Below are 23,928 nucleotides of genomic sequence, written 5' to 3' on the forward strand. Positions count from 1 at the left end.
AGCCGGGCTGTGCTTACTATGGGTCAGAGCACAGTCCCCAGATTGGCTTTGAGCATCTTTGTCCCCTTAGCCTGTGAGGCTGCCAGATTGTATTTAATAGAAAGCTCCTTGCAACAGTCCACAGAGGATCCATGATTTTGAGGAACTAAGAAAAGGTAAGGGCTTCCTGGCCATGCCTTGTCCCTCTGCCTGTCCCAAGGACCTGTGACAAAGGTGTGGGAGGCAGGAGCAGATCTAGCTTTCCATTCAGGCATTCCTCCACAGCAGGGGGCTTGGTCCAATGCTTTTTTGACCTTTCAGGTTGCAGAAGGAGCATACGTTCATATTCCTGGGAGGCAATGTTCTTTATGGCTCATTAGGACTTCAGTTCTTCAATCCCTTTAGTAAAAGTAATAGACCAAAGTGTGGGTAGCCTGGGGAAGTGACAGTGTAAGAACTTAAGTGAGAGAACTAAGACTTAAAGTGAGCCTTTTCCTCAGATGAATGTTTAGCTTTTATTTAAATAATTAATTTGTGGAGAATTTAGCCTTGAATCGCAGTCTTTCGCTTCCACCCATGTACTTTGGGTTTGTTACAGAAGACAGAAAATGAAACAGTTGAATACAGTCAGCCCGTTTTGCCTTGAATGAGCTTTAAGATAAAATACTCCCTTTTTTCCAAGTATTCAGAAGTCCAAAAAAAGGTACTAGTAGTGAGTTGGAGGAGGTGCTGATGTTTTCTGAGGAAATCTGTGCAAACAATGAACTTGGAATTGTAACATTATCAAGTGCTAAGTCTCCAGCCATCCTTTTGGCTTCAGAGAACGATTTCTGCAAAGCAAGGATGTTCCTTTTATATAGAGCAAAACAGAAATACCTCTTGCCCAGTAATATTTAACAACGGTAGCTATCTCCCCTTGTTTAGATTAAAATTACAGGCCTCAGATTGCAAGTTGTAATATTTGTTTTCTTCTGATTGCTGCCTTTAGCTCCTCTGTAAACGCCATTGACTGCTCTGTGGGTAACTCCAAAGAAGCCTCCGGGGCTGAATATATTAAAATCCACAGCATTCCACAGAAAATTACAAAATTCTCCCCAAATTGCCCCCACAATTTTCCACTGGCCTTCTTTATGAGCTGCAGGCAAAGGAGGGTGATCTGTTGTGCTTGTCCTATTCCTGTTTTTCTTCCTGTTTTAAATATAGCGGAATATATAAAATAATGAAGTGGTATTCAGAAACAATTCTTTTGCCAGGTCTTCCATCTGTTATTCTGTATAATCCTAATTTCTGTACAAAAAAACAGAGCCATGGTATGCAACTCAATATGTTACAAGATGTTTATTTTCATCAGCGTGGTCCAATAAAGTACATAGCTCAAATATTAACATTGGAGTATGTTAAGATTTCATTACTATTTGATCTATATATTTTACTGACATAAATGGATAAAAATAAACAGCTTGTAACATATAGAGTTACAGACTATGCTTTTATGGATTTATAGAATTCTGTGGTGGATTTGGGTTTTGCAGCAGATTTATTTTCTCTAATTTAGTTAAAATAACTATGTAATCATTATTTGTGCTGAGTATGGTTCTAGCTTCAGTTTCATAATTCACCGTGGGATTTGTCTGCAAAACTTCTGATGGTTAATGACCCTGTATTGATTGAGATTCTCTTTTGTGAGACCGGATTGCTTGTGACTTGATAATGAATCAGTCAGATCACTCCATTTTAGAGAGAGAGAAAATAGGCATAGTGTTAACTTACAAAAAAAAAAAAAAAAAAAGGGAAAAAACGACACCCAAAGCTCTGCGCGCTCTATATATTCTGTAGGGGCTTTTATAGTGCTTGTAGTACATGCTGTTCTGAAAGTGTCACACATGCATTTGTTGTTGTGAACTCAAACGCTGTAGAATCTGTAAAGATGCAAGATTAAATTTTCCATTGCCATTTTTACAGATAACAGCCCGTCGACAATGGAAACATATTTATGATGAATTAGGTGGTAACCCTGGAAGCACAAGTGCTGCTACATGTACTCGCAGACATTATGAAAGGTAAGATAACAAATCTGAAATGCTTGTTTAATAATGAAAAAATTAATTTGGAGAGCCTTCAAAGCGTTTTATAAAGAATTAGAGAAAGAGAGAGAGAGAGAGGATTCTTAAAGATATAGTAAATATTCCCCCAACAGTTTAGTCAGATAATCCATTGTAATTTAAACCAGAGTGTGTGTCTTCAGTGACTAAACAAATAAAACAAGAATCTGATTTTTCTTTGGTACATATCTTAATTTTTACAACAGTTTTCTGAATAAAGAAGCCAAAAAATAGAGCAAAGCATACTCAAGGAAAAATGAGGAATGACAGCTAATTGATGCAAACACTTGTCTTTTGTCGTTTTTTAGGAATACCAATTAAGCAAATTGTGGTTGTGATCAAAATAACGGGGCAGCCCACAATGCAGGGTGCTGTTAATGTTGTAGGTCATGCAGAGCGTTGCATTCCTCTTCTTCACTGCATTCCTTCCCTCCTCCCTGCCTGCAAGCTGCTGCCAAGCACTCTTTCTCTGCAGCCATTGTTGCTGGTCAGAACTGTTGATTTCTTATTCTTCACATGTAGATAATAACTTCCAGGGCTTGTGAAGCCAACATGCATTGAATAAAATACTGGAGCTGGAATGTTGTTTTGGTTTGCTTTGGTTTTTAGAAACAACTCTTTTTTTTTTCTTTTTTTTAAGACAAGCAAATGTTAATAAAAGCTCTGCAATTTCAGGCTCAGATAAGGAAAGTGCAATCTCTTGTTTCTGGGCATAAGAAAGTTACTGTACTGAGCTCAGGAAGAGGTTGTACTTGCCTGTGCAGAAGGTGGCACAGCAGAGCTGTGCGCATTGGGCAGTTTTTCACCCTCTTTTTGTGCCTTACATGTTGGCCACTCCGAGGGAGACCCTGCCCTCGTCGTGGAGGGGAGGTTCACAACCCTCATTTACAGGAGACATCTCCACCACAAGGGCTTGGGTGAACAAAGAAATTGCATCTAATGCACCATAACAGTTAGAGTTAGAAGCTTTTCAGAGATCAAGCCAAGCAGCAGAGCAAATTGTGCACGTTGCTGTACACGTCAGACGGGGTTTTCCCTGCCGTTGCATTGCTGACAAATGCTACAGATTGCTGTAATTGACTCATCAGATTGTGGGTATTCGGCTCTTCCCCTCCATTATTACAGCCCCGGTAGGCTCAAGGCTTCCTCTTGCACCCAAGCCAGCTGATTGGTTTGAAGCTGGTAGTCTGGGTCTTCCCTCGCCAGATGCGCTGTGCAAAATCCTGTTTACTTCTCAGAGGAGACCCAGGCACACGCGAGAGTTAGGGCTCTGCGGGTTTGGGTCACAACTGTTGCTGGGCTCTGTGATGAAATCCGAGATTCACTGAGAGAGCAACTCTCTTGTAGCGGTGGAAAAATAAATGAGCCATTCACAAATACTCCATGAACCCTTCTCTCTTTCTTCTGCTTTCATGCTAGTGGTTTATTATTTTACATGCAAAACCCTGGAATTGCACTCTTCTTTGATGCACAGACTCCTCCATGTGACTTCGTTACTTAGGGATGTACTACAAAGTCCATTACACTCACTAGAAAAACTGAGCAGACTCACCATGCCTTGAGAATTCAACAGCCTTTCCCAGCTACCCAAAACCAATTCTGCTTGCCCCAAGCCAGTCTGAGGGAGGACACAACTATAGTCGACGGTTAGGATGGGTCTTAAGACACCAAAGAGCTCAAATGTGAGCCATTGGGTTCCAGAGCCACTGTGTAATTCTGGGTTCGGTCTGATACAAGGCAGGACCTATTTTTCAGTGCTTTGTGGCAGGCTGTCAGAAGATGGCATTTGGAGAAAAAGTGTTGTAGAATTTTTAGATCAGCCCTGAGGTAACCTAAAATATGCTTTACCAAATCTGGTCTGAAAAACGAAAACACGTATAGAAAGAAAAAACTCAGTGACTGGTCCAATCTCTAGATTTCTAGCGTTAGACACTTTTTTCCACCATGGGAAAGCTGTATTAAGCCTCAGACTTGGAAAAAAGTAAATTAAATTGTCATGGTTTGTTTCAGCTGGTAATTCTAACTACAGCACCTGTAAATGTAATGTTCATTTATAGCCGAAGTGCTCAGATGACATTTAATCTAAAACTAGAACTGCAGCACAGGAATACACATTCATGATTCAGGACACACGTACATTTTCTAACTTGAAGGTGAGCTGTAAAGCTAAACTGGAAATTGAATTAAGCTGGGAAGTAAATGCTGAATAAACCTCATGATTTTTCCTTTCTGAATCCCACGGGTCTTTCCTTGCTTACTGGAGGCAGAACACAAGGTTCCCTGGCGTCACTGGTACCGCTGCTGTTTGGCTTAGCCTTGCCATTTGTCTCTACAACTAGATGTCAGGGGCAGCCGTGTTGAGATAACTATCTTCTTTCCAACATGATGGAGAAGCTACCAGCTGTTTACACTGGCTTGAGCATACCATGGCTGCTTAGATGGCGCGACCTTTCAATGACATCGTTAGGATGCTGCGGAGCGAAATGGCACATGCCCTCCGCTGCTTATAACTTCTAAAAAGGCAGGATATGGCTGCAACCACCCCGTACCAAGGTGGCAAACACTAAAGCAGAGCCAAAAGCAGAGGAGTCACGGCATGGCCAAATCTATAGCGACTGCTCTGCTCCCCCTCCAGCACCCAGGCGGGGAGGAGAGGCTGGGTGCTGCAGGTGGGCAGAGCGCCTGGGTCAGCGAGGCGATGGCTTTGTTTCTCTCCTAAAGGGGAAAGATTTTGTGTGCAATGTCAGCTGATTCATTTCATGAAGTACAGTTTGGGTTTCCAGTAAGTGGTTTCATTTTAAAACAAGGCGAGGTTGCCAGTTTTTCAGTAAGCGTTGTTTGTATATTAGTTAGACAACTTTTGTTTTATTAATGAGTATAATAACGAAAGTGCAGGTTGCTGAGTGGAAGCAATGGGTGTTTTTATTTAAAGCATAGCAGGAATCACATAATGCCAATGAATGCGTTATTGTCACTGTAGGCATGGCTGGTCTGAACCTGCCTCCGATTGGGTTATTTCACATAGGCCAAGGCACTTCATAAAAATGTCTTTGTCAGCCTAGTTTCCCTTCCAAACCTATTCATCTCTGTCAGTTTTTAATATTAGTACCAGGCTCTTGGCTATAGTCCATTAGTACTGTACTTAATTGCTCATGTTACAGATGATTACCAATATAAAAAGCATTAATGTTTTCCCATCGTGGGGCTGTTGCTCTCTACATGATTCAGACCGTACGGAGCTTGTGAGTTGTTGTTGTTTTGGTCATTAACTTTCTTTGTTTGTGCTCCTCTCCGTGCAGTCACCTTGCCCAGTCGTGCAGCGTAGGGGCGTGAGCGGCTGGTGTTGGCTGGTTCAGGCCGAGCCTTTCCTGGGAAACGGAGAGCTCCTTGTCGGTGCCCCGCATCTCTCGGTTGTCAGGAAACCCTCAGAAACGGCTACTTTTCTGCGAAGCACCCTTCTCCCCGCTGCCTTCCCCTAATAATGCAGATGTGGTTTTCACATGCAGGGGCTGATGTTTCTTTCGCTTTTACACAAAGCACATGATCAGCAGCTTTACTTATCCCGTGTAAACGATAGGCTGTGTTTCTGCAATGCTGGTGACGTTGTCGTTAGGGATTTTTTATAAATATAACACCTCCACCCCCTAAAAAAAAAACAAGAAGAATCCACCACCGACTTGCTATTTCGCAAGGTATAAGAAGTTCCAAATAAAGCTCACTGAACAAAACAGAAATGTGAGCAGTGGCCTGTTGGGGCCTTTTTTGCCTCAAAGCCTGGCCGCCTTTCATCTTTGCTTCCTCCGAAGCAAGCCCCGCTCGCTCGGCAGCCCCAGGCAACCCGGCCGGGGCTGTGGATGCGGGGTGTGCCGCGGCGTGCGGTACTGCCCCGCAGCCACCCGGCGGGCAGTCGTGTCGCGTTGGAAGGGGCCACGCGCTCCCAGGATTTGGAAACGAGGAGGTATGGTCTCTTGTGCAGCTCAGAGCCCCTTCTGCCATTTTTCTGTCGTAACCGCTCACATAAATATTACACATTATCAGAAACACAAGGCAGGTCAAAGTCAGTCCCTTACATGGTTTCCTTGTAACAACCGTAAAAGTTTCTCTACCCTAAGGATATTGTGAAGTAATTCAATATGCAAGAGAGTCCTGCGTTCCACACAAATGCTGCTTGGTTTTGTTAAAGTGTTTGGATAACTTCGGTGGAGTGTAAGCATTTTGGTGGAGTTTTGTAGGAAATAGCAGCCAGTCTTTTAGAGGGAAGAAAAAATTAGATTCTGTTATAACGTATACATGGAAATGCTTACGGTTGTCTTTTAATACACATAATTAATAGAAGGTTTTGGTTTATAATGTTAAGTGTGAAAACATCCTCAGGCAAAAATTAATCAAGTGTTATGTCATCCTGTAAACTACAGCTAGCTCTTTGTTTGACCCAAAAAATTTTGCCAAGCAGTAGTTTTTTCATGTCATACTAACCTGATTGTTTTATTTTTGTCTTCACCCCACTTTCCTGCCCCCCTCCCACTTCAGCTAGTCACAGACTCCCAGAAAACTTTGCAAGTTTCAAATTGTCTCAATAGTTTTCCATCAAGCATGAATTTAAGCCTGAAGATAGATGAGGTGTCTGTCCTCTTTTCCTTCTTTTTCTTTTCCTGTTTTTTTTTTTTTTGATAAATAACAAGAGGTTTTTACTTATGATTTTCTGCCCTCAGGGCTTTATCATTAAGATTAAATAACTGTACTCTCAAGCATACCACTGAACAAACATCTTTTCAATTATGTGAGTAACAGATGCTGTAACAAAGGAACTATTGAAAATTCAGAAAGCTTCCCCCCTCCCCAAAATTTAAAAAGTATCAGATGACAGAGGAATGTAATTGTTTACCATTAAAACAGATCCTTAACTGTCCATTCAAAACATCTGAGAACATGCTGTTTTTTCAGAATTTCATCAGGACTGGGTTTACAACCCAGGAGACTTACTGGCCAGCACTGGAGTCGTTGGGTGAGTGTGCTGGGCGACCAGGCGTTCCCTTCCAGTGACTGCACAGCAGTGGTCTCTCTCCCTTGTCAAAATTGTTTCACAGCCTTCTTTCCACCCAGGATTTTGTCCAAGCAGGACTGGGGCATGCAGTGTGCTACCCAGGGCCCCGGGGTGGGTGTCAGCCAGGCAGAGAAGAGCTTCCTGTCCGTGCACCCCCTGCACTGGTGTGAATCGGCTCTCAGCAGGTGCTGTGGCTGTGCACACGCGGGGTCCCAGCACTCCTAGCATCTGAGCTGGGTGTGCATCTTTGGTCAGCATCAGGCCAAGCGTGTTGGTCCCTCTTGGTGACTCCACTTCGTGACATCCAGGAGTTAGGGACAGGCTGTGCCCCCGGGGACACGGCCCGTTTCCTTGCTGGGAGCTGAGCTGTCCCAGGAGGTTGCTGCGCAATGGGAGATGTGCCACTCTCTTTTGCAGGAGCAGCACCAGGGCTGGGGAGTAAGTTGTTCCCTCTCACATGCCCCAAGTCTGCTGGGAATCTCCACCTTGTGTTTTGCTGCAGGGCTTTGCTAACATGGCAGGGGCTGCCTGTGGTTAGCCCAGCTTTATGCAGTGGAGATGTGGCTCCAAGCTCCCAGGCCGGGTCAGCAGGATTTCCCTCTAGGAGACCTGCACCCTGCCAGCAGTGCAAAATGACGTCTGTAAGCTTGTATTGAGCACAGGGGCTGGGCATTGCACAGTCTGTGCAGACCATTTTGCACTATTGGGCAAAATGTATGACTGCCTGTAGATGGAAAATGGTGACTGTGGCTAAAACAGAGGCTTGTAGTGATTTTGGTAGGTGACTTGGGGAAGCATCACGGTCCCCATCACCCTTCCTTTGAATCTTTCCCATGCAGTAAATCTGGGATGGTTGTTCATTTCCCCCTGCTGAGCCATAGGTTGGAGAGTGTCTGAGCTTCCATCACCTGGCTGTGCAGCTAAATCAACAGCTGTGTTTGTAATGTCACTAATTTCCAGTTTACTTAAAACAAAGTGTCTTTGAATTCTCTTACAGCAATGCAGTTCCCACCTTTCAGCAGCGAGCCATTCTCATTACCCACCAGCACTCCCAGTGGGCTGTGAGGAAAGTTGTTGATGAAAGGATGAAAGAGCTATTTCTTTAAGGAAGGAAAGTTCTTCGGGAACAAAATTGAACTCAGACATATTTTGCCTTTGCTGATAAAATACATGCCAGTTTTGTACTTCAGACAAATGCAAATAATCCTATTGCTATTATATTCTGCACAAAAGCATGCAAGGCTTGCTTTCGTAACCCTGGATTGTACAATTCAGCACGGGGAAATCAGGCTGGAGGAACACACTGCTTGATTTCCTCATTGTGTTTTATATTCCCATTTCAGAAAATAGGCTGAGATCTTAGAGCTTGGGTTATTCCTCCCCCCTCTTCTCTGCGGCGGAATTGGTCGCTGGTGCCCAGGAGAGCTGCCTGACGCTCCTGTCCATCCCCACCAGCTGATTGCTGTTGAAGGTGACTTGTTTCCTATGCTTGCACCGACAGCATTGCCCCAAGATTTGTCCCTTTTAAAGAGCATCACTGTAAAAAAGATAAGCCTTCTCTCGGGATCAGAGCTAGGGCATTTCTGCTGGTCCGTTAAAACAACTGAATATTTTGCCACCGAGTTTCCAGGGAAAGAGAATGGGGCTTCTGTGACTTAGGTTATCAATCGGGGGCCCTCTACTCCGGGGGCAGCATGGGGCTGTCCCTGGAGCTGCCCCATCTCGGTGGCTGCTCATCCTGGTCTGTGCTCAGACCCACGGCTGCAGGCAGCTCTGCCCCGCTGCTCTCGAGGACCTAACAGACAGTTCCCGATCAAACTGGGCTGGCTCCAGCAATGCATTCAGAGGAAGGAAGGAGCAAGACACACAGTGGCATAACGTGCCCAGGAGGGAGGTGTTTTCTGAACTCCTACCAGTAAGGTGATTTGTTGCCTGTCCCTTCTGAGTGTTCCTGAAACTCTAAGCATTTAGTGTTCTCATGATTTACATTAGCATCTAATCCTTGCATAATCTCGCTAATCCCTTGGCCCCGAGGTACCCACTGGCAGTGAGTTCCACGGGTTAACTGGTGGCTGTATTCATTTGGTGGAGCAGATTTAAGTCTTTTTCCATTCCCATGGCAAACAGCTTCCTTAACCTTCTTGCCAAGAATGGAAACGGGGCAGCGTCTCCCGAGTAATGGGCTTTGGTATTTTACGTCCTTCCAAGATTATTCTTGTGGCTGAGAGGCTCCCTTGCGCACTGTTTTGTGTTGGGCTTGGAGCCCTTGAGAAAGCAAGATGATGTCAATGGGAGACATGCCGGAATATTTTATTCTGCCAGAAAGCAAGCAAAAATAACCACTGAAACAAATAGTATAAAAATACTGTAGGGGTTGTGCTGAACAGCCTCCTGCCCTCCTTCCCCCTGTGCAGCCCATGGAGAGAGCGCTGTGTCCTGGGCATATGGTTCCTCCCTGGCCCGAGCGCCCCGCAATATCCACACACAGTGGGGAGAATTAGAGAGGAAACTGGCAGCCTTAACATTTAATTTCCTTCCTCTTTCTGGGTTGGTCAGATCCTTTGCATTATTGTAACTACTTTTTTTATCGTGTCTATAAATAGAAGTGCTCTCATGTGTCCTGTGAAGCAGAGTTGGGCCAAAAAAGTCATTTGTTCTGCATAATCAATACATGAAGATGTAGTGGTTACTGGCTCAGATTAGACTTTGTATTGTTATTTCTATAGCTGGGAAAAAAATGTTGACTAATAAGGATTAAGGGCTTTTTTTTTTCTTTTTATGAAATGCTAATGATGAAGACATGTTTGATATACTGTGAAATACATTTCTCTAATGTGAAGTTTCTGCTTTTTGTTGGGAAAGAGATTCAGTCCCTGGAGGATTTTAGAATTTGTAAATATAAAATTATCTGCTTCAGTGTTTTTTAAAAAAAGGTTGGCAGAAAGCCAGATTACTTACATTACTGTAATAGATTTGCTGACCTCTGACATCTGCTGCAGAGAAGTACATTGAATTTTTCATAATATCAGATGATGCAGATCTAAAAACTGAGTACACTCTGCACCATTATTTAATTCAGGACTTAGTAAAGCAAAATCTTTTTTTGAGTAGCAGTTTATACGTGATTAAACTTAATATTGCCGATTGTAATAAATCAGGATTAGTATAGTAGTGATTTGTTAATCTAACTTGTATTGATTTTAAGTTGTCTTTATTTAAAAAAAAAAAAAAAAAGGGACTCGCTTTTCACAGTGACTGAATTTAATAAGAAGCTCTGTGATAGCAAAGACTCCCCTACTGTTTCTGCTCTTGGCTGGAAAATGTTATTCTTGTATTATTCCAGGAAAAAAAAAAAAAAAAAACTCATGCTGCTAAAAATCTGCTGCCTGTGGAAAGATTTTTTAATACACTAGTGCTTACATATTCTATTTATGTTAATTGACTTATAAATAATACATTTTATTAATCTTAATATTGGAATCATGATCATGATAAAGACCCTTTTATTTGGTCTCCTCGCAGGCTTTACAAGTAAATATTCTTCAGCCCACAGAATACTCCCCCCCTTTTCCTTCTTTATGGGCACTTTGATGCCCCCCCGCAGGAGGCGGCTGCGGCTGAGGGCGGCGCGGGCGTTGTGCCGAGCGGGGCACGTCCGAGGCGCTGGGGCACACGTTTGTGAGCGCCGTCTCTGCCCTTCCTTGCGCAAAGATTGATTAAATCTTACCTGCGCTGCACATATTTGACAAAACCCTTGTGTTCGTTTCAGACATGTCACATTCTGCTAAACTATTTGGATAATAGCGAATCGCATTCTTCCTGCGTTGGGCAATATTGACCTTAACTTGGCTGCGCAGCGAGCGGTAATGGCATGTGAGCTGGGGCTTTAACTGTTCCGAGAGCTGCGTTAGCTTTATTACCCTTGTGCTATAAAAACTTCTAATAATCAAATGATAAGATCATATCCTGTGGGTAATTGTGTTGTACCGTGACAGGATAACCGAAAAAACATTCAGTGAAAATTGTAACCAGCGGAAGTCTCGACGCGAAGCAGCAGTTGCTCGTGTGGTTGGCCTTCGTGCGCACCTTCTCGCCGGGATTCCCCCGCCGCCCCCAGCAGCCCCCCAAAACGGTCTCTGCGGCGCGCGGGGCTCGCTGGAAGCGAGGAGGGAGAGCTCCTAGAACAAGCCATCCTTGTGTTTTGATTCAGTTTTACCTTAGTCATGCCTCCTTCCAGATACAAGAAACATTTAATTCCAGATTTCCTGCTGCTGGCTCCAGGCCTTTGACCGGCGATGTGAAATGTATTTTTACTGCTGTCGTACTGCCAACTGCTGAGCTCAGTGAAAAATAGCTAAAATGAAAATGTTGTACTCCCACGTGAACTCTTCGGATCAGAAAAGGAAATTTAAGGCACGGTCGCTAATTAGCGCCGAAGCTAATGAGTCCTGGTGAGGTGCACCACAAGGAGGAGGAGCCGCCGTGCCGCGGCACCGTGAGGCTGGGCGGGAGGCCCGCCAGCCGCCTGCTGCCCATCGCCACGGCCGCGGGGCTCGGCACGCGGCCTCCTCACGGCGAGGGCCACCGGTGGGCCGTGGGCCGTGGGCCGGGGCGGCCTCCTCGCCTGCTGACGGGACGCGGGCGTTCCTAACGGGCGGCGCGTTCCCATGGAAACAAAACAGAGTCAAACAGTCCCCTCGCAGCGCTCGCAGTGATTGTCGTAAAACGTGCTTTTATTAAAAGAGGTTTTAAATATTTAACACGTGGTAAGGCGACATCGATGTAGCCCGGTGTGAAACCCGGCCTCGCCTCCAGTGAAGTCCGGAGCGCTCTGTGCAGCACGGGGAGGTATCCGGTGCTTTTACGAATATTTGTGCTTTGAGAGTGAAATTTAGCAGCCTCAAGTATGAACAAGATTATTTTTTTCTGATTCTGCTTAGTTATGCTTTTTATTATATAAACATTAACTGTAATATTACAGTGGGAAGCAGGTATTTGGCAACTACATATTATTTTGCTAAGTTTGCATAGAGGGAGCAGTTTCCAGTTTTAGCAGCTGTAACATGTTTAAACTCAGTTTGTAATGGGATCTGAAGATGAATATTCCCTGTGGGCTCTGCTTAGCTTCATTACTGGAGCCCTGCCAAATTCAGGGCTAGAAAGTATTATTCACGCCTCTTTGCACATACCATGTCAGAGCATGCTCAGTTAATGAATTTTGTTTCTAATATAGCATAAATTAGGTTTATATTTTAACATAATTTATGTTGTATTTTATTAAAATGTAAAATATTATGATCACGAGCAATCTAATTTCTGCTCTCTTAAGCCCAAACTGTGTTTGAACATCTAAGTATGTAAATCAAAATTGCATGCTTAGGAACTGATTCTAGGATAACAAACGAATATCTGAACCAAAGAGGTTTCTGCCTTGGAGTCTTAGATTAAAGATAATTACGGATTCCTGGTATTTGAACAGATTTATGTTGTTTATAAGCAAAGTACATTTTCTTCATAGAGTCAACTTGTCTTTTTTTTTTAAACAAATTATGTTTGCTGTATTAAAGTTCATATTTTTAAAGTCTCAGTCTTGTATTAATCCCACAGTGAGTCATTAATCATACCAAATGCATTATAAAAACTTTAATCACTGAAGTTGAAACTGAGATTGTAATGCAATCCATCCCTTTTAATTATATCAGTTATTTTTCCTTTCAGATCAAGAATTGCAAAGGGAAAACAGATAGATTAAAACTCAAAGTGTTTGATGCTTTTGGGGGAGGATATTTTTTCTGTTTGTGTTTCTTTTTTAAAGCGATTTGGTATGCTTTGTGGAGGCAAGTTCCACGGCTCAAAATTCCTTCACTTTTAACTCTTTTTCTCCACCTTTCTTTCCTGTAAAAGACAAGACTCATTTGATAAGGCAGGGACCATGGTGACTCTCACTTTGCAGGTGTGTTTGGAAGGCTCCGGGTGGGCTGGTGCTGCACCACGCTGCGTGCTGTGCCTGCCATTGCAGGTTCTGCACTCTGATGTCTTCTACCCAGTTTCTGGCATTTACCCTTGCGCTCAGGGGAACCTCCAGCCTGGGAACTGTGTAGCTGTTATCAGGTTGGCTGTGGCTTTGGAGGTGTTTTCCTGGGGTTTGCTGCATGCTTTTGAGGGTAGGGAAGGGAAATAAAAGTAAATGGTTGCTTTTTTTTTCTTTTTTTAAATCAGTCTAAAACATAGTGGCTCATATCCTCATCTTTACAAATTGGTGTAGCCGCATAAACCACTGCAGCCTTACTGACAACTGAGACATACCAACTCCATTGAATTTACGCCACATGATAATCTTGCCAAATAAATTGATTTATCATACTTGGATTTGTAGATGTAGAGTTTACAGTGTTGCTTTTATGCCATGGAAGAAAATAGATTTATTAAGTAAACTGCTCATAGTAGATCCATTTTGTTCTTTGCTAGAATGGCAAAACCTGATCAATTATTTGTTCCTTAATCCCCTAGATTAATCCTGCCGTATGAAAGATTTATTAAAGGAGAGGAAGATAAGCCACTGCCTCCAGTGAAACCTCGAAAACAGGATAACAGTTCCCAGGAGGGTGAAGTGAAAACAAAAGTGTCTGGAACAAAACGCATCAAAAATGAAAACCAAAAGAGCAAGAAGGAAAAAGATAATGCACAGAAACCCCAAGATGCATCTGAGGTTGGTTGCTTTCCTGCTTTTCAACTTTTCAATTAAAAATGTGCAGCTTTAATCACTCAAAATACAGTGATAAAATAGGTAATTTAAACTGGAGGATTCCAACCAGCTGGCCTTTGAGTTTGTTCAGCAATGGAAATTCATTTATTGTGGTACTGTTTGTGTTGTGATTTCGCTGGGCTACAAACAGCCACCAGTTAGTTTCTTATTGCCTAAGAGTGATGGCAGAAGACCAAGCTCTGGATGTAACAAGTATCATTTCTGCTCATTGTATTATACAGTGGTCACCACGAAAAGATCAGCAGCTGCCAAAAGGAAACCACATAACTACCACAGTTATTTCCTAATCTAAGTATAGGGTACAGGAACCCTAATACTGCTGATAATGCTGTGGTAACTGTTGGATACAGCTGGTTTTTTTAGTGGTAACTCCTGGATCAGCGTTTCCATGCTTACAGATGTATGTACATGTCCACCAAAAGGTTATCACTCCCCAGGATTTTTATCGTGTTATACTGAATCTCGCTTTAGACTCAAAGGTTGGATTTTGAGGGAAGCCTTAACTGAGACCGATGTCTCTCTCACATACCACAGCTGGTTTTCAGCTGAGATAGGTTCCTATGCTGTCACCTGCTTCACATGGGCAGGCCCTGGTTTCCAGATAGAGCCACATTGTGTGCACCCATAGGACAGCTCTCATAAAATAGTATTTGTGTTCACAGCCCATGATTAGATAGACCAGTGGGATTCATATTTGTCTGCAGGTAAGGGCAAGTTTCATATTTTGTTCAGTGATATAAAACCAGTGGGATTTTTGCTGCCATGTTTCTTAAGCACTTCTTTTGCCCATCCGAGCCACTTTGTCCTGTGCCCTCCATGCACCCATGTGTGAGTGAGGCAGCGAAGCTCCTTGCACACAACCCATGTGCAAGATTCTGCTTTCCCTGTCTCAGTCTGCCAGGTCACAGCAGCCTTCAAGGCGTTGCAGTGGAAGTATTTAAAGAATGTCTAGACACATGGTGTGCCCAGCAGACTACAGCTGCTCCTTTGCCTTCATTGTCATCTGGCAGGTACATAAGTCCTGTTTCTAAACCAGTTTGGAAATCAGTATTGAGTCAGCTACCAACAACCATCCTCCTTGTTGTTTAAAAAAAATCACAGAACCAGTAAACACAAATGCATCTGAGATTTGTGTTTCAAGAACAAAAAATTTTGATTTGCATGTCCCACTACCGCTTTAAGTTGTGCTTACGATGACAAATATCATCTCCTGTCCAAACCAGAATTTGTTTTAAATTGTCTTGATCAACAGCAGCTTTAATACTGAATATAAGAGCACTCCCCAGAGAGGGGTTTTTTTTGGTTTACTCTTGCACCGTAATTGTACATGAAGGAAACCTGTTGGGGTAGAACCCCTCAGCTCCTGATTGAAAATAACCTAGAGAGGAGAGTGCACACAAGCCTCTTTAAGTCACTGGAAGGTCGCAATACAAATCGCCCAAAGCAAGGAAATGTGGAATTAAGGCTTGTGCTCCCTTCCCCTGTCACTCCTTTGTGTCTGGTTGTTTACTGTGGCGTCTTGGATCAGCAAGATACCTCACGTACTGTTGGTACTGCCACAGCTAAGCACAGCGTAACAAGCCAGCAACAGAGTGTCAGACTTAACTTTGAATTTCCTTGCTTTTGTTGTTCCCTATCTCAAACTTCCTGCTGCTTAAACTGCAGTTATTTTTGTATGTGGATCGCAGGAAGAGTTCTTAAGCTGCGCTTATCGGAAGCATAAGGAGCCTAGGCGAGACAATGAAAATGTCCAATTGTGGCAGTTTCCCATTGTAAATTGGTACCTTCTACAGCAGAATTAATGTCTTCTCTCTGACTGAGATGAAAGATGCCGTCCTGCCCCCAGTTTAATCAGGGTGGGCAATTAAGGACCTCATCCTTCAATCAGGTCACAGTATGGGTGGTTACACAGAGACTGAGCAGGGAAGGGGCCCGCAGGAGTCGGCGCACCCCCCTGGGGTGGGAACAGAGCTGCAGCGCCCATTGGTGGTGCTCCACAGGAAGGCCTCCGTGCCCAGGGCCTCGCGTCCAGCCCCGCTGCCTGGAGCGAACTCCCGTGTAGGTGTGTAGGCATCGCCCCAGCCAAGGCACTGCTTAAACTGTTCCTGCACGTGGCCTCGGAGCTGGCTGTAGCAGTGGGCTGCAAAAGCATACCACGCTACAGATGTGCGGTCCTCTCCATTGCATGTTCAACTCATGCAGCATATGAAGTATGCGGGGAGATACTATAACTTTAATTTATTAGGGTTGCATTTGCTTTTGTGCTCTTCTCTGTTTTCCTGCCATCACAATGACATTGTCAGTGTAACAAGATACCAGACAAAATGCTATTAGCCTTAGACTGCACATTTCCTCACAATAGCTGAGACTTCAATCAAAATGTTGCTTAACAGAAACAAAGAGCAGAATGTACAGTTATTAAATATGATTTCTCTCTTTTTTTTCCGCCTTGCTTTGCTCATCTGTCTGGTATTTTCCTGTAATTTTATAAGCTCAAGAGACTAGTGATATTACTTTGTAAAGGACCTAATGATGGTATTTGGACTGCAAAAGGCTGCTATTAGTTTAAAAAGAAGAAGTTACGATGACTAACAGACACTGTAACTAATAGGCCAACCAAACACACAGGAATATTTAAAAGCAGCTGCAAAGAAATAAATCTCTGAGATGGTTAGATTTGTTAGGACCTTCTCCAGACCCTCGCTCCTATGACAGACCATGGAGCAGCATTTAGATAATAACTTTCTCGATGCATCTTATCTTTACAACTAAGAAAGAAAGAAAACAATAATAATAAAGGGCTCGCACAATGCTGCTGTTTTATGATTGTCTTATACCACGACATGTCAGAGGAGAATGACAGCAGTTTTGAAAAGGGCTGTCAGTCAGCTGGATTGCAGATGGGACGCTCTGATGACCTCTACGGGTCACAGTTCAGCCAGCGACATAATGGGATGAATAGTGTGAATTGTGCACACAATCTGTATTAATGGGGGAGCAGAAAGAGCTGCAGTCCCATTGACGATAACGTATAAAAGCTGTGTTTGTAATAGCGTGCACACACACTTGCTGAATGTTGACAACTTCATTTTAATCCGTTAATAAAAAAATGTGTGTCCTAGTTAAGCTGCGGCAGTGATTTGCTGCCTACAATAGGGATTCCTAGTATGCCATTTCTATCATTTTCACACTTTAATGCAGAACTGGGTGTGAATGATCTCCTCTGTGATCACTGAATTTTAAGATAGCCTTTCTGGAGAGACTGCATTTTCATCTTTATGTAAGAAAAAACATAGGATCTTTGTGCAGTTTTCATAGGTGAAGTTGGCTAGCAAGAGAAACTTCTATAGCCTTATTGTTTGTGGTATGAAATCTGCTCTTCTGCATTTGCCTAATTAATTTCAAAAGAATATAACCTCAGTGTTTAGCTATCTGGTGAAGCCACTGGTGCCTCTAGTCAGGTTACAAACATCTGCTGTTTTGAAATGCCTTATTATGACATTGGCAGGGATGTTGTATTTCTTAATATTTCCAGGAGGTATGTTTCTTTGTTTGACTCTGATACCTGGTATTAGAGCTCTCACATTCCAACAAGGTGATTGACAAGTACATCTCTAGGAGTAGCAAATAGTGTACTGTGTATGATCTTATTAACAGCCTGCCAAAATGCACAGCATTCTTATTACTGTCTATTGTATCATTTTATTAGGTTTCATCAGAACAAGAGAAAGATCAAGAATCAGCAGACCAGAAAAATTTCCCGGAACATCCTACAGCAGGAGAGATGAAACAGCCCACGCAAGGCCCTCCATCTCTTTTACCAGAGGCAGCTCGGCCTCTACCTCTGGAAAAGACAGATTTGACAGAAAACAGCTCGAACAGTGAGAAAGCCAAGGAGGATGTTCCTCACTCGTCCTCTTTCTCAAGTATATCTGTGCCCCCAGAAGAAGATACTATGCTGGATGCCACTGTCACGAAACGAATGCACCCCTCAGCAGATGCCCTGGAAGACCCAAAGCTGGAACAAAGAATACACAAAGCTTTTAATGAGAGCTTAGAAAGCGAACCTTCAGAAATGCCCTTCACAGCTTTTCCAGTCCAGCTGCCCACTCAAAGTGACATGGAAGATGACAAATTGCCAGAGATGGCTGATTACATTGCAAACTGCACGGTGAAAGTGGATCAGCTGGGAAATGAAGATATCCACAACGCACTGAAGCAAACGCCCAAAGTACTGGTGGTCCAGAACTTCGACATGTTCAAAGAAAAGGAGCTGCCTGGGTCCATGAATGAAGACTCCACTTTTGGTTACACACCACTGCTCTACTCAAAGGGTAATCCAGGCATCATGTCACCCCTAGCAAAGAAAAAGCTGCTGTCACAGGTCAGTGGGGCAGCCTTGTCATGTAGTTATCCTTATGGTTCTCCTCCACCTTTGATTAGCAAAAAGAAATTGAGCAGCAGAGATGAACTGTCCTCAAGCATATCACAAGGTCCCCACATCCCGAATTCTGATCCCATAGCAATTAATAGGCCATCAGTCATACAACATGTACAGAGTTTTAAAACCAAGGAAGAAAGGAAATCAATTAATGACGTTTTTAAACATGACATGCTAAGTAAACCGGATCCTCAGCGCTGTGATTTTTCAAAACATCACCTCAGTTCTCTTGCTGAGTCGTACGTACCGAAGACAGATATCCAGGACTGCAAAGATAAAATGAGTGAGAAAAGGGCACTGCAGCACTCCCATGTGCCCACTTTCTTGGCAGATTTTTATTCATCACCTCATCTGCACAGCCTTTATAGGCACACAGAACACCACCTTAATAATGAACAGACATCAAAGTACCTCCCCCGGGACATGTTCAGAGAGTCTGAAAATATTTCTACTTTTACTCAACACAAACACCAAGAAAAACTAAATTTAAATTATCACCCATCTTTGCATCAGCAAGAAAAAAAGGCGTCAGTGGAAGCCTCTTCAGATGATCAGCCAACAGATTTGAGTCTTCCAAAGAGCATACACAAACAGACTGCAAAGGCTCCCGGCTCTGGCCTCTCTCATTCATCTATGGCCCAGCAAGAAGGCAAAGGTATCTCCCCGTTCCAGGCTGCAAGCAGCCAGGCAGTGAGCCTAGACTGTAACCCCAAAGCTTGCCGTGTGTCCCCCATGGCCATGACAGCCCCTAAAAAACACAGTGAGTTGCTCCACAGGTCTGGGAAGCAGCAGGCACAGAGACTGGAGAATCTGAGGAAGATGGAGGGGATGGTGCATCCTATCATCAGCCGCAGAACGAGCCCTCAAACCATCGGGGCTGCCCGGCCTTTGAAGCGGAGCCTGGAGGACTTGGACAAAGTCATTTCCGAAAAAAAAATCCGAGCTGTCTCTCCTCTACACTTACCAAAGGAGACCTCGGCGAAAGAAAAGGTTCCCGATGCAGAGGGGGAAGGCAGCAAGCCGCTGCACGGCCTGCATTCAGGCAGCGTGCTGGAGAGCCACAAATTTCCCCTCTCGGCCCCGATCTTCCCAGGCTTGTATCCAGGAACCCTGTGCACAGGGCTGAACAATCGCCTCCCGCCTGGGTATTCCCATCCTTTACAGTACTTGAAAAATCAGACCGTGCTCTCCCCACTAATGCAGCCTTTGGCTCTTCATTCCTTCATGGTGCAGAGACAGTTCCTCACGTCCCCTACAAATTCTCAGCAACTGTATAGACACTTAGCCGCAGCAACACCTGTAGGAAGTTCGTACGGTGACCTTTTGCATAACAGCATTTATCCTTTAGCTGCTATAAACCCTCAAGCTGCATTTCCACCTTCCCAGCTGTCCTCTGTACATCCCAGCACAAAACTGTAAACCCCCTCACTTGAAAAAAAAGTTTGAGAAAACAAGTTCAGTTAGCGACATTCCTTCCCCTGTGACGATGTCTTGCAGATTTAGCAATCTGTATTTTTGTCAACCAGGATGCAGTCGTATCCCACATAGCGGAAAGCTTCAGAGTGTGATCAAGACAGGACTGCTTCTTTAATTCTGGCTCCACGTCAGCCCCCTCTCCCCTCACCCCTGCCCTGGCAAAACAACAACACACAAACACACAAAAAAAGTCTTTGGATTTTGCATATGTGTTTTCAAAGGACTTGTGTATGGTAAGAGCAAATGTTCAAAGGGAGCCGTGGAAATGCAGGCCCAGTCCTGAGCTCATTGAAATGAGAGGTGACATTTACATTTGCTTTTCATTGAGCCAGGGACCAGAGGCTGAGCGTTGTTGCAAATGAGTCAAGGACTCGAGATGAACCTGGCAAGGAGAAGAGGGCCGAGAATCCACACAATCATTGGATGTGCTTTTTTGGGTAACTTTTCCTGACTTTTAAAGATTCAATCAATGCAATGTATAGTAAAACGGCAATAGATTTTTCATTTTAACACTATTAGAACAGAAGGGTAAACACTGTTTAATTTGACTGTACATATCCACTTCGTAAACTACCAGTGTCACATTTGGTCACAATAATTTATATAGTTTTGTTTGTCCAGTATATTCTGTGCTCTTTATGTTCATTTCTTGTTTTTGTTTTTCTTTTTTTTTAAATTAAACAGTATCATTTTATCTGCAACTTTTTTTAAAGGCTGTGGCTGTCCTAATTTTTTTTATGTGTTTGTAATTTTTCCAGTTTCTTCATACTTGGAGCAGCATTTTTGTTTTATTTTTGTGGTAACGTTTACTGTTTACAAACTGAAGCAACTGGTTCAGATTCATTTTAACGGATATAAACATACTGTAGGTAATATTATGGTGCAAGGACGCAAGCAAGGTTCCTTTCCCTATGGTCCAGTCCTGCAGGGTGCTGAGCACCTCCCGCTCTCCTCGTACTGTTGCGGTGGCTCACGCGCTGCTTTCCCCCTCCCACCGAGCTTTGCTTTCCCGTATCGTGGTCCGTGAATTTGTCAAGAGTCGCACTTACCTTACCTAGGCTGTGAAACCCTCCTGTGTACCAGATCTAGAAAACAAAACCTCACTGACACGAGCTGCTGGATGGCAGAGGGGTCCAGAAAACGGATTTGTGGTTTGCAAGAATGTCAAGAATTTCAGAAATTAGGACAGGAGCCCGTGCTGGTTTGAACCAGAGGTGGCCGGGTCCCGTGCCATGGGCCAAGCTCGGTGGGATGGGTTGGGGTTGTGTGCAGTGGTTGCCCCACCAGCCCCAGCCTCCCCACTGATGAGCGCAGCCAGCGCCCGCGGGCTGGGTCTCTGCTGGTGGCATCCAGCCCCTGAGGTGGCAACGGAGCTGGCGCCTGCTGGGACGGTCCTTCCACACCCCACGGGCACCGCAGCCCTCCTCGGGCATCCTCCGCAGAGCGGAAGCCAGGAGCAGAGGGGCTGGGTTTTGATAACGAAAGAGCTTTCCTGTGGATGCATGTTCACATTGAAGGACGTCACCACCATGCAGCTGAGCGTAGACATCGATAAAGAGAAGTGTGGCTTGGAGGCTTTTTACAATGTGAAAATTGGTTGTGATTCAAACCATCTCAGTTATTGTTCAAAGACAGCATAATCGATACGAAAACAAAAATGGAAACTACTAAGAAACACTTTGCATGCTAGGCATGTCATTAAATTTTCCCGTGATATGAAGCCAAATACAATATATAATGTATCATAGTTAATATCCAAAGGTGGAAACCAGAATAATATACTCATCTACTGTTAAAGATCCAGCTTCTTCAATTAAATACTTTATATTCCTGTGGTAAAACTATATTTAATTGATCGATAAACAGACTAGTAGAACTTAGAACATGGATGTGCCAATGCAGAGCATCCTGCTGCTCCACAGATCATACAGGAACAAAACCGCAGGCTCAGCTGGGCAGAGGCCATAATGTTGAGGACATCTCTAGTAAAGTTGCACTAGATCTGAATCGTGAGAATCAGGGGTTTGGGGATGGGTGGGGGGAAGGAGGGTGGGGGGACAGAGAATATGAGAATCTACAGCAAACACAACTAGGAGCTTGTGTGTTTGGCAAAGCAAGCGTTTCTTGTTTAGGTTAAAACGTGTGTCCTGGATTTGTGCATTTGTTTACGCAAAGTGTCCGCTTTCCCTTTTGATTGTGTCGCGTTGGAGTTTGATCGTAGCCTTTGTGAAGCAGAGTTAACACCATGCGGGGCAGGGGGAAGGTGAGCGGGGAGGGAGGCTCCTCACTTGCCCTAGGAGGACACTGGCCCCTTCAGTCTGGGGAGGCTCATCATATGATGGGCAAAACCTCAGGACAAATAAAAAGAAATGGTAGTGTAAACCCCCAACAGAAGTGGTGTGTTATTTGTTTAAAAACTCTTAAGAGAAATCTTGGAAATCTTTTGAAAGGCTATTGAATTCTCCATGGGCTGAAAAGTCTTTTTTTTTTTTTAATGTCTTAAATAGGGCTTTGTTTGCATTGTTTGAGTTCAAGGGGCCTTATTATTGAATGAAATTGCACAAGCCTGTCTTTGTGCAATCAAACCATTGTTATTGCTAGGTTTGTAAAGGAAACTGTGGAATCTAATTGGCAGTAGAGTCATAAATCTATTTACCAAGAGCCAGTTCCAAGAAATGTTGCAAGCTGAACGCACTATGTCCAGGATTCAATAGGGATGCTAAAGGTTGTAACGGCTCAGCAGCAACGGCTCACGCGTGCCTTTTGGCTGCAGGCTGAGCCTGACTTCACGAAGCACATCAGCAGTAGCACTTGTCAGTGCAGTGCACTCCTAGCAAGGGCCGAGGTGTGCGAGGACGGCGTTTTTGCAAGTCTGTCTTGGCAACGTGAAGTGTTTGCCTGGTATACCCATGCATGGGAAGTAGTTTGTTCCAGTTCGGGACAAGGCGGCAGCACGTGGCAGCGGTGTCGGGAGCTTTTGGGGCACACCAGGATGCTCCTTGGCGCTGCAGTGGTCAACCAGGCAGCATCGGGGCCGATCGGACAGTTGTCACATTTTAGTGAGAATTCCTGGGAATTCCTGCGCTGGTGTGAGGCCCACGGCATTGGAACTGTTTCCATGAGCACTTACTATGGTGTTTGCTGTAAACGTGGTCGATACTTCACTTGTTCTCTTCCTCCTCCTCCCCTCCTTCCCTGGCCCCATAGTTTTAAATATGTTCTAATAATGGCAGCATAATCTACTAGCTGTTTATACTTTTTTAACTTTCTTTTGTTGTAAATATTGTATACTTTTTGTGATTCAAGTTATGTAGCCTATATGCTCTGTAAGGTGATGATTTGTATATATAAAAATGGCCCAGTAATATTATATAGTTTCCCATTTAAAAGGTTATTGAGTAACCTTTGCGTTAGTTTAAACACTACCAGAAATAAAGCTGAGCCAACTATAAACACTCAATTTTTGTATGTTTTCCAAATTGTACTTATTAATGCTTTTGATACTGTATTATGTGCCAATAGTTTCCCAATCACATAGCAGGCAAAAGATATTTTGTACTTTTTGATCCACTGTAATATTTAATAAAAAATGTTACTATCTGTTCCCTTTTGTGTTTGATTAATAATTCTGTAAACAGCCCTTATCACAATGGGTTACATATTATCCCATCCGACCTTTCGGCCCTCTTCTATTGGCTTTTCGAGAGAAAATATCCCCTCCTGCAAATGATTAGATTAAAGAAATGGAAGTTTGCAATTTCCAAGAGGAGGAAGAGACAAGATCTTCAGTGCCCCTCTATTTTCGCAGTGTGCTCACATTAAAGTGTGTCGTGGTTATGCTGACTGCAGTCACAGCTTTGGATGGGATGACATTCATGCTTAGCCAGTGGCTTTGCTAGCAAATTTGCTCCATTTGCGTCTTAGAGCAGGACTTCTTCCCGCTGGTATGGCAGGCTCAAACTGGGGCCTGAAAATGACCTTCTGTTCTTCCCACTACCACCAAGAGCAAGATTTTGGAGTCGGACGCTAACTGGTGATTTTGTTGATGACAGTAAGCAGCCATCAAGTAAAATTAATTCGCATTCTGTTGGTTATTGGGTCCAACACCCCCCCTTAACTT

At 43.8% G+C, this 23,928-nt stretch overlaps 1 protein-coding gene across 3 annotated transcripts in view; it reads left to right on the plus strand.

Annotated features, from left to right (window-relative positions):
• ARID5B (AT-rich interaction domain 5B) overlaps positions 1-23,412 on the plus strand; it is a 116,608-nt gene extending 93,196 nt beyond the window's left edge. For all 3 annotated transcript variants that reach the window (XM_080597443.1, XM_080597444.1, XM_080597442.1), the window contains 3 exons: positions 1,942-2,039; positions 13,636-13,834; positions 17,601-23,412. In XM_080597443.1, coding sequence (XP_080453569.1) covers positions 1,942-2,039; positions 13,636-13,834; positions 17,601-19,751 — 2,448 coding nt within the window. In that variant the 3' untranslated portion in view covers positions 19,752-23,412. The remainder of the gene's footprint in view (positions 1-1,941; positions 2,040-13,635; positions 13,835-17,600) is intronic.
• Positions 23,413-23,928: the final 516 nt, after the last annotated feature.

This window comes from Anser brachyrhynchus (assembly GCF_964034855.1).
Source record: "Anser brachyrhynchus genome assembly, chromosome: 6".
In the NCBI taxonomy this organism is placed as follows: domain Eukaryota; kingdom Metazoa; phylum Chordata; class Aves; order Anseriformes; family Anatidae; genus Anser; species Anser brachyrhynchus.